Source organism: Schistocerca serialis, chromosome 6 (genome assembly GCF_023864345.2).
Source record: "Schistocerca serialis cubense isolate TAMUIC-IGC-003099 chromosome 6, iqSchSeri2.2, whole genome shotgun sequence".
NCBI lineage: Eukaryota > Metazoa > Arthropoda > Insecta > Orthoptera > Acrididae > Schistocerca > Schistocerca serialis.
The window spans coordinates 315,643,281-315,659,975 of NC_064643.1; the positions used below are offsets into that span (position 1 = coordinate 315,643,281).

General features: G+C 35.8%; 1 protein-coding gene across 1 annotated transcript in view; it reads right to left on the reverse strand.

The window, feature by feature from the left end:
- The window catches only part of LOC126484845 (myosin-VIIa-like), a 406,864-nt gene that overhangs the window by 160,386 nt on the left and 229,783 nt on the right, over positions 1–16,695 (reverse strand). The window contains exons 22-23 of the mRNA XM_050108441.1: positions 1,794–1,967; positions 53–280 (exon numbers count right to left, since the gene is read on the reverse strand). Of these exons, the coding sequence (XP_049964398.1) occupies positions 53–280; positions 1,794–1,967 (402 nt within the window). The remainder of the gene's footprint in view (positions 1–52; positions 281–1,793; positions 1,968–16,695) is intronic.

Below are 16,695 nucleotides of genomic sequence, written 5' to 3' on the forward strand. Positions count from 1 at the left end.
GATTTATGAGCTCAATAAGTTCAGTAAAAGTTTCAATGATACAATATTTTACCTTGTCACACCTGTATTCCCCAAACATAGCACCACGGACCACCTGATGGTATATCAGATTTGTTGCAACACTATCATCAGCTGTATTGTGCCAGGGTGCAAATATTTCTTTGCGGAAATACAACCTCCATTGAGCATTTTTCTCTGGTACTCCCTTTTCTTTTGCATACTGTTCACATTGAGAAATGACATCCATCACATGTTCTTTGGTGCTTCCTATTGAAGTTACCTGTGGACCAAAGGCAACACAAAAATTAACAAATAAATATTTAAGGCAGTATTATAAGATTCAGGATTCTTTATTAACCAGTTACCACCTGAATGGAATAGATTCTATCATGAAATAAGCTGTGAATAGCATGAGTAACTGTTCCAACAATAACCGTTAAACATTAAGCCTACATTCATATCCATATTTTCCAAAATTTCATGTCGGCATGATTTCACTCCAAAATTTCTGTCAATTTTTGAAACAGCTGTTCCAGTGAACAATTATCAATATCAGTTTTAAAACTATTAAAATCTGTTGACTGAGTACATTGTGGTAGTTCATAATTAAGTTTTAGACAATGTTATTTGGTGAGATATGTCAGTCATGGTCACTCTATGACTTGAGAGACCAGTGTCCACTTTGTCTTTAGTGGTACGGCTTAGGATTCTCTTCTGTTTCACAAACTAACTTATGTTGATGTTAACATAAAGTAATATCATACAGATAAGAAGTTTCACAACAGTAGGTAGCTTTTAGGTTGCTAAAAATATGACTACAGTGCTCCTTATGATTGACTTTGCACATTATTCTGACTACTGTTGTTATATTTTCAGAATTTCACTGATTTGATAAGAATGCCTCCAAATTGGTATTCTATAATAAATGTGTCCCAACTATGCCATTTTCAGGTGATCACTATTGATTACACCAGCCAGTTTCCACATGAGGTAACACATTCAAACTGTTCTCCCGCAGAGATGACAGGTTCCTCCCAGAGATAATACATTCATCCCAGTTTAATGTGCTGGCCGTATAGAGGCCTAATAATTTTTCTGATTTTCTTTTTACAGCTTTACTTAATCTGAGAATAAGTTCCTGTGTTATCTTTGGAGTACACAGAGATTCATTACATGAAAAGCACTTCACTGTCAAGTTCCAGTTTTGCATGATGTAATTCTATGCCACAATGGTGTATAAAAACCATTGATGTGTCATCTTAGTAACATATTTGCTCCTTTTTTGCTAGGTAAGACATAAATTGCAACTATGAGAATGAATGTCCCAAGATATGAGCTCCTCCAAACAAGAATATCTGTTTCTAACTGAGACAAAGAGTCACCCATCACTCAACTGAGACTTGATTACAGTTAGAGATAGGTTGTGTTTGACACAAGTCTCAAGTTGTGCAAGTGGAATATAAAGGGGCAACAGTCAAAAGATTTATTAAGTGTGTAACCTGTAACTAATTCAAGGACAGCAACAGTAATGCTTTTATCTTGCTGGAAACCAGACACATTGTTTGATAGGATATTAAGCAATTCGGAACAGTTGCTCAGTTGAGTCTGTGAAACAGACTTCAAGATTTCTTTAAAGTTTGTAGTTTTGGGATAGATATCTTTCACCCATTTTGAAGAAATAACTTAATAAGAAAAGGGAACAGATCTCATGCAATGTTCTAAGCATCTTTAAAAATAAATATAACAAAATGGCTACGATAATCTTCTTCTTTACATTACAGCCTTTCACTTACCTTATCCATAACAGAAACAAAAACTGAGAAGCCAAATGTGTCAGTCAAACCAATATTTTGGCTCAGATTGTCACACAGTTCTTCTGCTGTGGTTGCTGAATCTATTTCAACATTTTTATATGAGCCATCCATAAATGTGATTTGAACAATCATAGGCTTCTTTGCTTTGGTTGCCTATAAAATAGAAAGGAATTTTACAATTAAAAATTCTGAATCCTCAATTTTCTATTATAAACTAGAGGACTGAAAATAAATGAGTAATGCCATTACAAAGATCATCTCTGGTGGCATGTCAAATCACCTTACATGCTGATGATGGTATTACTGAATCATGGAGGAAAAAAGGAAGATTAGGATTTAATGTCCTATCAATGATGGGATCATTATGGATGAAGCACAAACTTGGAATTGGGACATAAATCACATGTGCCTCTTTCAAAGGATCCATGCTGGAATTTGCCTTAAGCAATTTAGAGAAATCACAGGAAACCTAAATATGAGTACCAGATATGGATTTGAACAAAAGACTTCCTAAATATGAGTCCAATGACTTACCAGTGCACCAATTTGCTAGGTAACAAATCATGATCTGGATTCTTCAAGACACATAGAATGATTGATAGGCCATCATTTGACATGGTGCTCCACTGCATACTGTTAACAATGGCATGTGCACAAGTCACAGGTTCCCAGATATGTGAGTGGCTTAAAGACATAGTCCTCAACAGCAAGTGTTCATCAGAGACAAGGGTATTGTTGGAAGATCCCAAAGGAAGTGTGATAGGACAGCTCTCATTTTCTATATCTATAAACGATCTAACAGAAAGGATGAGCAGAAATCTGTGGCTGTTGCTGATGATGCTTTGGTTTTTCAAACCAACATCTCAGTTCATGGAATAAACACTAGAAATAGGAGTAACTTTCAAAAAGATTTAAAGTCATTTACTTTGGTTCAGAAAGGTGTCCACTATTCAGCAACACACATTTTCAATAACATGCCAGTAGCCATAAAAAGTTTAACTAATAATAAACGTCAATTTGAGAAGAGTCTAAAGGATTTATTGGTGGCAAACTCCTATCCACTGATGAAATGCTTAGCAGAACTGACTGATATGTGTGTGTTATTAATATTATCTCAGAATGTGAATACTATGTACAGTCCAACTTCTGTACACATTTTGTACAGTTATGCAGTCATTGTAAATAAGTGATATACAGCCCTTTTTTATAATGCATGCCTGCAATAGCCTATGCAACTAAGTGTATTTTTTTTGACTGATTTCACATCCACAAGGGTAATCCCATTTGCAACTGGGATCTGTGGAAGCAACATTAGCATTTCTGATCTTATTTTGAAAATATTTATTGTGTATTCTTGTTTTCTGACATATTCCACATCCCAGAGGACTCCTCACTATGGATCAGTTGGAATGAAAAGTACATCTGATCTAATCTGTATGTGGATGTATCAGCATGGAGTGACTGTAGGAGGATACAAGGTGATTTTACTAAAAAATTTTAGTTGGTGTTATGAATGGCAGCTTACTCTATATGTAGAAAAATGTAAGTTAATGCACATGAGTAGGAAAAAAATTACATATTATTTGAATATGGAATTATTAGTGTGCTGCTTAACTCAGTCATGCTGACTAAATATCTTGGTGTAGCACTGCAATGAATATCGAATGAAACAAACACGTAAGGATGGTGGCAGGAAAGGTGAATGGTCTACTACAGTTTATTGGGATAATTTTGGGAAGGTGTGGTTCATCTGTAAGGAAAACCATGTACAGAGTGTTAGTGTGACCTATTCTTGAGTATTGCTCAGACAGTCTACTATTGAAAATATTAAATTTTTATTTAGTTGAACCAATACATACATATGAAATTATCTGTATGCACCACACTAGTTTCTAATGAAAACAGATTATGTTAATAATAGAATTAATGTTGAATGATATTTTTTAAAGAAGTATGCTTATTTGGAAAGTCATCCAACAACTTGAGAGTGATCTTGCTATACACACTCTTTATGTAATGCTTTTTGGCAGCAATTCTTGGTTGGCTTCCATGTTGTATGGCTGTTTTCTTAAAGAGTGTGTATTAACTGTACTGGGATAATGTCAAATATAAAGAAGGAATAAAATCTATAAAATAAAAAACCATATCGCCTTTGTCACTTCATTTAAAGAATAGATGACTTGAAAATGAACCCAAAAATACTTTTCGCAGATGTATTTTCACTTAGACTACTGTTCCAAAACTGTCAAGGACTGATGGAAACACAGCCGCAGGTAGGTAGAAATAATAATAATAATAATATAGCTAACTCTAATTCTTATTTCAACTCAAGATATGAGAGCATATGTCACAAACCATGACACTGGAAATACTTTTGAGATTTGCAAAGTAATATTTTAATCATCAGCCAGCACATAATTAAAAATGACATGGGTTTGAACCTAGGTGACAAGAAAATCTTAAAGGCAGCTGTGTGCAGATTTTTAATTAGTATAATGCAGATAGTGAAAATAGACAAAGGCAACTGTCAAATTAAGGACAATTTTGAACTTCATTAGTGTCCTGTAAAAAGAAAAGGAAGGAGTGACACTACCTGACCTGTCGTATTTACTGAGTTCCAATTAGAAATAGCTCCTACTGAAGTGATGTTTGCAGTAAACAATGTGGAAAACAGAACTCTGCCTGACTGCAACATCAATGTCTACATGAATATCTTTTTTGATGTCCTGAAGCTTTTGGGTCAGGAAGCTATAACAGTTTCCCCTTTCACAGCGAATCGGTTTCACTATCATGGAACACCGTTCAGATAAAACTTTCATGAAATCACAGTTAACATATTTATTGCTGTGAGGCTGCTGGCAGACATAGCAGAATTTCACATATGACACTGGTGGCAGCCACACACTCCATCTATTTAACACAGTTTATCTTTTGATGGTGTGTAAAGTTGCAAGAAGCAAAGGTTCATATACTGAACAAGGTATTGTACCCAATTTCCTGTACAATGGCATCAACTTAATTAATAAATACAAATTAATGCACTGTACTGGATTATATACTGTACTAAACGTTGTCGAGCATGTGGGGCCAGCAGGGACACTGTACCAGGTGTGAACCACTGCTGTGCCTGCCAGCAGCCCTGTAGCAGTTGACATGTTGAACAGAAGTCATTCCCCAATCCTCTGACTCAGTTCAACCTATTAAGCAAGCAGGATTCTGAAGTGACACCATATTCTACAACAAGTCATATGAGTGTTTTGTAATCTGTCTAATTTGTAGACCATATTTTTGACCTTTGAGAGAATATCAAGACTAAGTGTAAGGATAACTAGATCCACATCTACATATACATTTATACCCTACAAACCACAGTGGCTGAGGTTCTGGCTGTTACAGTCTTCTTTCCATTCCATCTGTATATGGAATACGAGAAGAATGCTTGATTAAATGTCTCTGTGGATTCCTCACTTAAAAGCGCTTCTTGAAAAATCTATAGGCCTTTACAAATGTCTGCTTGTGTCTGTGTATGTGCGGATGGATGTGTGTGTGTGTGTGTGTGTGTGTGCGAGTGTATACCCCTTTTTTCCCCCTAAGGTAAGTCTTTCTGCTCCCGGGATTGGAATGACTCCTTATCCTCTCCCTTAAAACCCACATCCTTTCGTCTTTCCCTCTCCTTCCCTCTTTCCTGATGAGGCAACAGTTTGTTGCGAAAGCTTGAATTTCATGTGTATGTTTGTGTTTGTCTGTGTGTCTATCGACCTGCCAGCACTTTCGTTCGGTAAGTCACATCATCTGTGTTTTTATATATATATATATATATATATATATATATATATATATATATATATATATATATATAAGGTGTATGTGCGGATGGATATGAGTGTGTGTGCGAGTGTATACCTGTCCTTTTTTCCCCCTAAGGTAAGTCTTTCCGCTCACGGGATTGGAATGACTCCTTACCCTCTCCCTTAAAACCCACATCCTTTCGTCTTTCCCTCTCCTTCCCTCTTTCCTGATGAGGCAACAGTTTGTTGCAAAAGCTTGAATTTTGTGTGTATGTTTGTGTTTGTTTGTGCATCTATCGACGTGCCAGCACTTTCGTTTGGTAAGTCACATCATCTTTGTTTTAGGTGTGTGTGTATATATATATATATTTCCCATGTGGAATGTTTCCTTCTATATATATATATATATATATATATATATATATATAAAAATAGAAGGAAACATATATATATATATATATATATATATATATATATATATCACTCAAAAATTGCTTGTTACATCACAAAAACACAGTACACAGTAGTGTATTTGTTTGCATAAGCTGGACATATTTTAAATAGTGAAAATGCACTTTAAATGGCACATAAGGTAAAATCTTTAATAAGACTTGGCTGTGGTAGTCAAAAAATCTTCATGCATTGCCCTTTTTACAACTAAATGCATTTTCTTTAATATCTCTCTACCTCTATCACTATGTTTTGTTTTACAGGTATCATGTAGTACTGGCTGTTTCTACAAAAATGTATTTACAGAAACTGTACACCACGAAGAGCCCCATCATGATCTGTTCTACACAGTACATATTTACCCAGAGCTTAGTCAATTATTGTTCTAAATCTGAGCTCAGTTTCTCTACATGCTCCTGCTCAGAGACAAATATTTTGAAATCCTCCTTGAGTTATGAGACTACTGCCTCATTATCTATTTTATAGAACATGTTTATTTTTCACCTCAATTATTCAACTTTCAGTTCATCAGATTATACAAAATTTAAATGACAAAATACTGTTAACTGGTATTTTCTGTGAAATGTCAAAAGAATTTAATTTCACAGTCCTCAGCATTTTTCTACAAAATTTCAAATATCATGTCCTCAGATATATTGCTCATAACTGGTTTACATCCTATCTAACTAAAAGGATGCGGTTTGTTGCATTCAGAAACCTGGAAAGTTTGCACAATGAAACAGCATCTTCAGAAAGGGAATAGTAACTACAAGTGTACAATATAGATTGACATTGGGTCGGTTCTTGCTATATACAAAGGAGCTTCATTGATATACCCAAGAAACAGAAATTTTTCTCTTTACTGAATATGCACATATTATGATCAGGTATAATGCAGTACCTATTTTAAATGAAAACAATATTTTCTTGAAAAGTAGCAACTGGAAATGGACTGTCACTGAATTAATATAAAACGCAATACATCCAATACAGCACTGCACAAAACCTGACCTCACCAATAAAAATAATTTATGCAGCTGAATTAATAAATGAAGTTGTTGTTGTTGTCGTTGTCGTTGTTGTTGTTGTGGTCTTCAGTCCAGAGACGGGTTTGATGCAGCTCTCCATGCTACTCTATCCTGTGCAAGCTTCTTCATCTCCCAGTACCTACTGCAGCCTACATCCTTCTGAATCTGCTTAATGTATTCATCTCTTGGTCTCCCCCTATGATTTTTACCCTCCACGCTGCCCTCCAATACTAAATTAGTGATCCCTTGATGCCTCAGAACATGTCCGACCAACCGATCCCTTCTTCTAGTCAAGCTGTGCCACAAATTTCTCTTCTCCCTAATTCTATTCAATACCTCCTCATTAGTTATGTGATCTACCCATCTAATCTTCAGCATTCTTCTGTAGTACCACATTTCGAAAGCTTCTATTCCCTTCTTGTCCAAACTATTTATCGTCCATGTTTCACTTCCATTCATGGCTACACTCCATACAAATACTTTTAGAAATGGCTTCCTGACACTTAAATCTATACTTGATGTTAACAAATTTCTCTTCTTCAGAAACGCTTTCCTTGCCATTGCCAGTCTACATTTTATATCCTCTCTACTTCAGCCATCATCAGTTATTTTGCTCCCAAAATAGCAAAACTCATCTACTACTTTAAGTCTCTTATTTCCTAATCTAATTCCCTCAGCATCAACTGATTTAATTCAACTACATTCCAGTATCCTCATTTTGCTTTTGTTGGTGTTCATCTTCTATCACCCTTTCAAGACACTGTCCATTCCGTTCAACTGCTCTTTCAGGTCCTTTGCTGGCTCTGATAGAATTACAATGTCATCAGTGAACCTCAAAGTTTTTATTTCCTCTCCATGGATTTTAATTCCTACTCCAGATTTTTCTTTTGTTTCCCGTACTGCTTGCTCAATATACAGATTGAATAAAATTGGGGACAGGCTACAACCCTGTCTCACTCCCTTCCCAATCACTGCTTCCCTTTCAGGCCCCTCGAGTCTTATAACTGCCATCTGGTTTCTGTACAAATAGTAAATAGCCTTTCGCTCCCTGTATTTTAGCCCTGCCACCTTCAGAACTTGAAAGAGAGTATTCCAGTCAAAATTGTCAAAAGCTTTCTCTAAGTCTACAAATGCTAGAAACGTAGGTTTGCCTTTCCTTAATCTATCTTCTAAGATAAGTCATAGGGTCAGTATTGCCTCATGTGTTCCAACATTTCTACAGAATCCAAACTTATCTTCCCTGAGGTTGGCTTAGTTGAGGAGTTTTTAAGATATATGGGCAAATTAGACTTAGCCTGGGAAAGAAATGAAAGGCAAGATAATACTAGAAATAGAAAATTCAGAGCTTTCAATGATCATTTCGAACATAGGGATAGGAGGGGAGATTTTAGAAATGAAAATTATAGGGGAGAGTATCAAGGGAACAGTAGATTCAGAAATGATGACAGAAGAAATGGGGACAGAAATGATAGGCACAGACCATAGAACTGAAATTTTGAACCAAGAAATAGGCAGTGGAGACAAGGTCAAGGAAATAATGGTAACAATTTTGATAACAGAAGGAATGGTCCAGAAAACAGGCCTGCCTCCTTCGGAGCCTGGCAGAGTGAGGCAAATAGAAATGGTATTTATAATCAGGCACATTGTGGTGATTTCAGAAGGGGAAGGGGTAGAACAAACAGGTCATATCAAAACTATGTATCCAGAAGACAACCTGAAGTGAACATAATGAATTTTGATAGAGAATTTTTGGAGAATTTTTTATCTGAGAACAAAGATGAACAAAAATGGAAAAGAAAATCTGAATTTAAAATAGAGGAAAACATTTTGACAAATCTCTTTGATAGTAGTAATGTAGTAGTAGTAGTACTGATAGTGATGAGAACAGATCTGATGAGTATGGTTTAGTGAAAATGTTGAGTGATTGTGAAATGGGTGAAAAAACTGATACTGGTGATGTATGTATGGAAACTGATGATCAAGTACTTAGAAATGAAAGTGAGGATGACAGTGTTATTCCAGATAAAATTTCAGTATGCAATAAACAGGAAAAATATGACGATGTAGAACAGAATGATCATAGTCTTGAAGTTGTTTGTGTATTTGAAGAAGTGTGTGAAGATGGAAATGAATTTAGTGTTGAGAATAATATTAAGTGTGATGATAATGTTCTTGATGATAATGATGAGGTTGATGATACTATATTGCTCACAGAATTGGATGGAATGGTACATGCAGAAGTTAAGGTTGATGATTGTATGCTGAATGATTCTGGAAATTCTGATGCAAGCTTAAGTGATTATTTTGAAACAAGTAGAAAAGTACAAGATAGTTTAATCTTGTCAATAGATGTTCAGTGACATTGTGTGTGAATGTAGTGGCTATAGTAACAGATGTAACCATAGTAACCAAAGGTTTAAAATCATAAATGAAATTTGTCAAAATGTGTATTTAGGGAAGAAAAGTTGTTTTGCAAATTTGAAACAGGCATCTAACAGTAATTCAATCAGTGAATGTGTACAAGTAGTGGAGGAAGGGAATGTGTGTGTGTTGAAATTAGTAGCTTGCAGACAGATTTGAGGGGCATTTGCAAAAGTAATTACCCAGTCAGTGAAAGTACTACAAAACCAAATGAACAACCAGCAAATAATAAACTTGTGCTGAAGAATTTATACTCTAGCTACACAGCCGAATCTGTGTTGTACACCTCGTCATGCCATGCTATGAATATTTTGATCCAGTAGTAATGAAAAACTAATTGAAAGAAAATTACAACTCATAAGAAGTGCGATTAATGTCCACTGCTTTCTGTAAATTCAAACACTGAGAAGTGGAAAATCGGATAACTGAGCACATTTGAAGCTAATACAGTAAAATTTTTTTTTTTTTTTATAGTTTACATTTATACATTTTTTGTGAACATTCACGTATTTGCCTATATTTTGTCTATTCATAGAGTGGGGGTTGAAAAGTGAATGTTTGAACATTTGTGTATGCTTTTACTTGGCATAGATTGGATGTTGTTTAATATTTATGTAGAATAATTTGAAATTGTTGAAAACATACATCCAAATGCATACACATTTGTATATCCAAATTCCAAAAGGTTATTTGGACTTAGGAATGTTACACAGCTGAAATCTTACAGACAACCTTAATTACCCATTTAGCACCATGATATTTGTTCTTTGATGTTTGACACACCTTTGGAAATTTATTTGATAAGCATCTTACATTACACTGTCATATCATACAGTATACTTTAGCAAACCCTATGGTACATACTTTAACCCAGGGAAAGTGATGTAACTAATAGAAAGAGATTTATTCTAATCTCTGTTATCACTGAATATTTGAATTTTTTAAATTCTTATATCCATCATGAATTACGAATTAAAAAGTGATTTGAGGAGTTGAAATAGTTGAAACTACATTCTGTGCACTGTATAGTCAAGGCAAAATCTGGGGGTGAAAATCCTCTCAGAAACATTTTTTTCAATAATTTTGTGGTGAAATGTAATGGGTAGGGCATCTGTGGTACTTTCGTAGAGACACCATGTTGCATATGGTGCCTTACCCCAGCTAGTGACTTCAAGTTTATTTTCTGGAATCACTTCTCTTCTACTATCCTTTGCTACTGTGTACCAGTAATATAGGAACAGAGTAATTTAGTATATGGTCCATGTTGCAATCCAGCTATTGTAGGAAATGAGAGCAATCATGATAGGATCTGACTGACTGTTTGTGCAGTATGGATATTAAATATCTGACAGATGTTGTTCAAAAATATTGTTTGGTACCCTGAATAATGAATATAGCTACCAAAGCAAACCCAAACATATGTACCATAACTCCATTACACTATAACCATGTAGAGTTCCATTTTCAAAGAAGAAGGCAAGACATAAACACAATCTCCATATTTATTCTTTCAAGACTATGAATTCTGATGAAACATGTAGTGACAGACAACAGTTTTGTGAGGACAGTAAGAAAAGATGCTATTTCAAATGATGACAACCTCAAAACATCCTGTCAAAACTTCCTCAGGAGGTTACAAGCTCTTTTTTGCAATTTGGGGGTGGCGAGTCCAAGGCTCCAAGCTGGTATGACTCTTTCTTTTTTCAAGTCGCATCCTCCCTTACTTTTCTGTCCAAACTGACCCTTCTTCCACTATCCATGTCCTCCAATAGTTATTAAGTCAATGATTGGTTAATAGAGAGAAAATATTGTTTAAATGAATACAGCTGGTCAGAAAACGTAATAATGCAACATATGTATGATTTTTGAGGAGAGTACGTCTGAAGTTTGCTTATGATGTCTGTGCAGTTATAGTGAAGTACTGTTACTTTACATTTTGGATATTATACTCTCATTGTGCTGATAATTTTGTGAAAAGTTGAGGAAATGTTTAGAGTTGGTGTGAAGTTTACTCGTGATGTCTGTACAGTTATAGTGAAATTCTATCTCTTTACATCTTGGATGTGATTACAGTTAGGTTAGACTGTTTATTGTCTTCTATATGTGTTCTGATTTAAACATTAAGACTGAATAAGGATGCTAGTTTGTGCGGTTATTATACCAATTATGTGAAAGTCACTGGATACAATATCGATTAACTGTCAGATATGAAAATATTCAATGTCATGATCTTGTCTATATTATTCATTGGAACTACTGTGTACATGGCAAAGGAACATTTCTCAGAAAGGAATTTATTATGTTTATATTACTTGAATGGCTCCATCTGTGGAGTATGAAGAAAATGGAAATTTATGTTGGAGATAGTTATTGGGAAAGAAGTGTTTCTGATTCTCAGGTTTTGAGATTCCTGCAGTTTTTCTTTTAATGTTATTTCTACTGCCTCAAAGAGCACTATGGTCAGCCACTGGAAGTCTTGTTTACTAATTATTTTACCTTTAAGATTATAAGATAGGGATGATGTTTGTTTCATAAATGGTATCAGTATATAAAGTGCTCTTTTTCTAAAAAAAAAAAAAAAAAAAAAAAAAAAAAATGTTGAGGGTACTCCAACAGCAAATGCAAATGAATAAAGAACAACAAAACAGAGGTGGCAATGAATCGCGATGGATCATGGTAGCGGGACCGTGGAGACGTCTATCGGTAGCTCGTTGGTTGAGCGTCCGCATATCCGTTTAGCACTACCATCGCCCACTATTAGCGGGCGAGGGCACTACATGCTTGTCGAACTGGCTGCCAGCGATTCAGTTGTCAAGAACGGTTGCAGCAGCTTTGAAATGCTTGAAACAATGACATCGCTTTTCCACCAAAAACTACACTGGTATTGTCTGTATTGCAATTACCAACACGAAAAAATTAAATAAAAAATTTAGGCCTGTGAAATAAATCTTCGGCACTTTTCCAAGTTCTCAACATCGTAAAATAATTACTTTGTTGATGATAAAGTTTAGGGGTATGCATCCCCCAGGATTCCCCCAGAAAAACAGCACTGAGTATATATTATACTATCTGTTTGATGTAGATTTAAGGTGTTATGTATATTACTTTTGTCATAATATCTGTTCAAATTGGCAAACTGCTCAGCTATAATAAGCCATTGCTTTTCACTACGTGTGTGTGTGTGTGTGTGTGTGTGTGTGTGTGTGTGTGTGTGTGTGTGTGTGTGTGTGTGTGTGTGTGTGTGTAGGTTTCCAAATACTTCAACTTGAGATTTCCACAGGCAAGTGTTGGCCTATAGCCTGAAACTGAAAATTGTCAATCTTAACATATGAATAGATTGTAGGATTTTAAATGGTTACATTCTTGTATGACACCAATCTAGAAACTTGTATATATTTTCTCCAACTGAAATACTTCACAGAATTAGGTTTATATCTAATGGGATGTACTTAATGAAAACCAGTTCAATTTTATGTTTTTATATCAACTGAATTCTGATGGTCATAAACAGTTCCTATGTAATAAGTAGCAAAGGCAAAGCTATGGCATGAGGATTTATATTCATGGTAAAGCTGTTGTCCTTGCAGACATCTGATTTCAGATGGAGCCTAGATCATTCATTATTCCCTACATGATAAGGAAATGAATTAATCATACTTACAGAATGGCTGAACTAACCATTTTTAGTCCTAACTTTTGACCCATTCAAATGTAACCTGTGATACTTCACCCATTGTCCTAACCTATGTTGAACCCTTCCCTTACCTGTGTCCAATTTTCTTTGCTGTCTGATCTTATGTAGCTGCATCATGTCTAATGTAATGATGATCAACGAAAAGTCTGTCAACTGGTTGTGAAGCAGTATATGTACTGGAAGTAATGTGCTAGTACTTAATTTATCAATGTAAATCTGATTCTATGGTTGCATGTGGCCATGTTGGCTCACAGTCTCTAGGTGGAAGATGCTGAAAATTTGGAATGACAACATTTAAACTATGAAAACATGATATCTTTGGCAATTATTGTGGGCAGATTCCTTTATCCGTCCTTGTGGTTTCCTGACCTGAAATGTTCATGTGGGTTCAGTCACTCTAAAATCTGAGTTCGACTTTTGGACTTTTGGTCCGTCAGGTGGTACAGTCATTATTTCTTGGTGTATTTCAACCGTTGAAAACTGACATAATTTTTCCATAAAAACTGATGTCTGAAAGGCCAACAATTACTGTTTCTTGTCCAGCATGAAATGGGAACTGGATTAATTTTCTTTTTAACATTTCATATTTGTATAGATCTAAACTTGTTTTATTCCTGTGACTAGTTTTAGATTTTTTGGTATGCCTACTTGTTAGGAAAGATAGCTAAGCAGATTAAATTTTGAAAATGGATTTTGTGTATATAAAACAGGAATTTATTTGAGTATTTGATGTAGTATAAGTAGTTTCATAACAGGAATTTAATTGAGTATTTGATGTAGGATAAGTAGTTTAATTTTTTTTTTTTTAAGTTGTGTATGTAAGCTCTTAACTCAGAACATATTAAGTAGTAAGTAGTAAGTGAACAGAATTACAGGGACATTGGGATACCCAGGGTAAATATGGGTAATGTAAGCCCAAAGCTATTTCAATCATTACTGTAGTAATGCAGGAGTAGGTTTAATAGTGAATAAAAAATAGGAATGCGGGTAAGCTACTGCAAACAGCATAGTGTACGCATTATTGTGGCCAACATAGACACAAAGCCCATGCCTACTACAGTAGTACAAGTTTACATGCCAACTAGCTCTGCAGATGGCGAAGAAATTGAAGAAATGTATGACGAAATAAAAGAAATTATTCAGATAGTGAAGGGAGACGAAAATTTAATAGTCATGGGTGACTGGAATTCAGTAGTAGGAAAAGGAGAGAAGGAAACATAGTAGGCGAATATGGATTGGGGATAAGAAATGAAAGAGGAAGCCGCCTGGTAGAATTTTGCACAGAACACAACTTAATCATAGCTAACACTTGGTTCAAGAATCATGAAAGAAGGTTGTATACATGGAAGAACCCTGGAGATACTAAAAGGTTTCAGATAGATTATATAATGGTAAGACAGAGATTTAGGAACCAGGTTTTAAATTGTAAGACATTTCCAGGGGCAGATGTGGACTCTGACCACAATCTATTGGTTATGAACAGTAGATTAAAACTGAAGAAACTGCAAAAAGGTGGGAATTTAAGGAGATGGGACCTGGATAAACTGAAAGAACCACAGGTTGTACGGAGTTTCAGGGAGAGCATAAGGGAACAAATGGCAGGAATGGGGGAAAGAAATACAGTAGAAGAAGAATGGGTAGCTTTGAGGGATGAAGTAGTGAAGGCAGCAGAGGATCAAGTAGGTAAGAGGACGAGGGCTAGTAGAAATCCTTGGGTAACAGAAGAAATATTGAATTTAATTGATGAAAGGAGAAAATATAAAAATGCAGTAAATGAAGCAGGCAAAACAGGAATACAAACATCTCAAAAATGAGATCGACAGAAGTGCAAAATGGCTAAGCAGGGATGGCTACAGGATAAATGTAAGGATGTAGAGGCTTATCTCACTAGGGGTAAGATAGATACTGCCTACAGGAAAATTAAAGAGACCTTTGGAGAAAAGAGAACCACTTGTATGAATATCAAGAGCTCAGATGGAAACCCAGTTCTAAGCAAAGAAGGGAAAGCAGAAAGGTGGAAGGAGTATATAGAGGGTCTATACAAGGGCGATGTACTTGAGGACAATATTATGGAAATGGAAGAGGATGTAGATAAAGATGAAATGCGAGATACAATACTGCGTGAAGAGTTTGACAGAGCACTGAAAGACCTGAGTCGAAACAATGCCCCCGGAGTAGACAACATTCCATTGGAACTACTGACGGCCTTGGGAGAGCCAGTCCTGACAAAACTCTACCAGCTGGTGAGCAAGATGTATGAAACAGGTGAAATACCCTCAGACTTCAAGAAGAATATAATAATTCCAATCCCAAAGAAAGCAGGTGTTGACAGATGTGAAAATTACCAAATTATCAGTTTAATAAGTCACAGCTGCAAAATACTAACGCGAATTCTTTACAGACAAATGGAAAAACTAGTAGAAGCCAACGTAGGGGAAGATCAGTTTGGATTCCGTAGAAATATTGGAACACGTGAGGCAATACTGACCCTATGACTTATCTTAGAAGCTAGATTAAGGAAAGGTAAACCTATGTCTCTAGCATTTGTAGACTTAGAGAAAGCTTTTGACAATGTGAACTGGAATACTCTCTTTCAAATTCTGAAGGTGGCAGGGGTAAAATACAGAGAGCGAAAGGCTATTTACAATTTGTATAGAAGCCAAATGGCAGTTATAAGAGTTGAGGGGCCTGAAAGGGAAGCAGTGGTTGGGAAGGGAGTGAGACAGGGTTGTAGCCTCTCCCCGATGTTATTTAATCTGTATATTGAGCAAGCAGTAAAGGAAACAAAAGAAAAATTCGGAGTAGGTATTAAAATCCACGGAGAACTAATAAAAACTTTCAGGTTTGCCGATGACATTGTAAATCTGTCAGAGACAGCAAAGGACTTAGAAGAGCAGTTGAACGGAATGGATAGTGTCTTGAAAGGAGGATGTAAGATGAACATCAACAAAAGCAAAACGAGGATAATGGAACGTAGTTGAATTAAGTCCAGTGATGCAGAGGGTATTAGATTAGGAAATGAGACACTTAAAGTAGTACAGGAGCTTTGCATTTGGGGAGCAAAATAACTGATGATGGTCGAAGTAGAGAGGATATAAAATGTAGGCTGGCAATGGCAAGGAAAGCGTTTCTGAAGAAGAGAAATTTGTTAACATCGAGTATAGATTTAAGTGTCAGGAAGTCATTTCTGAAAGTATTTGTATGGAGTGTAGCCATGTATGGAAGTGAAACATGGATGATAAATAGTTTAGACATGAAGAGAATAGAAGCTTTCGAAATGTGGTGCTACAGAAGAATGCTGAATATTAGATGGGTAGATCACATAACTAATGAGGAGGTGTTGAATAGGATTGGGGAGAGGAGAAGTTTGTGGCACAACTTGACTAGAAGAAGGGATCGGTTGGTAGGACATGTTCTGAGGCATCAAGGGATCACCAATTTAGTATTGGAGGGCAGTGTGGAGGGTAGAAATCATAGAGGGAGACCAAGATATGAATACA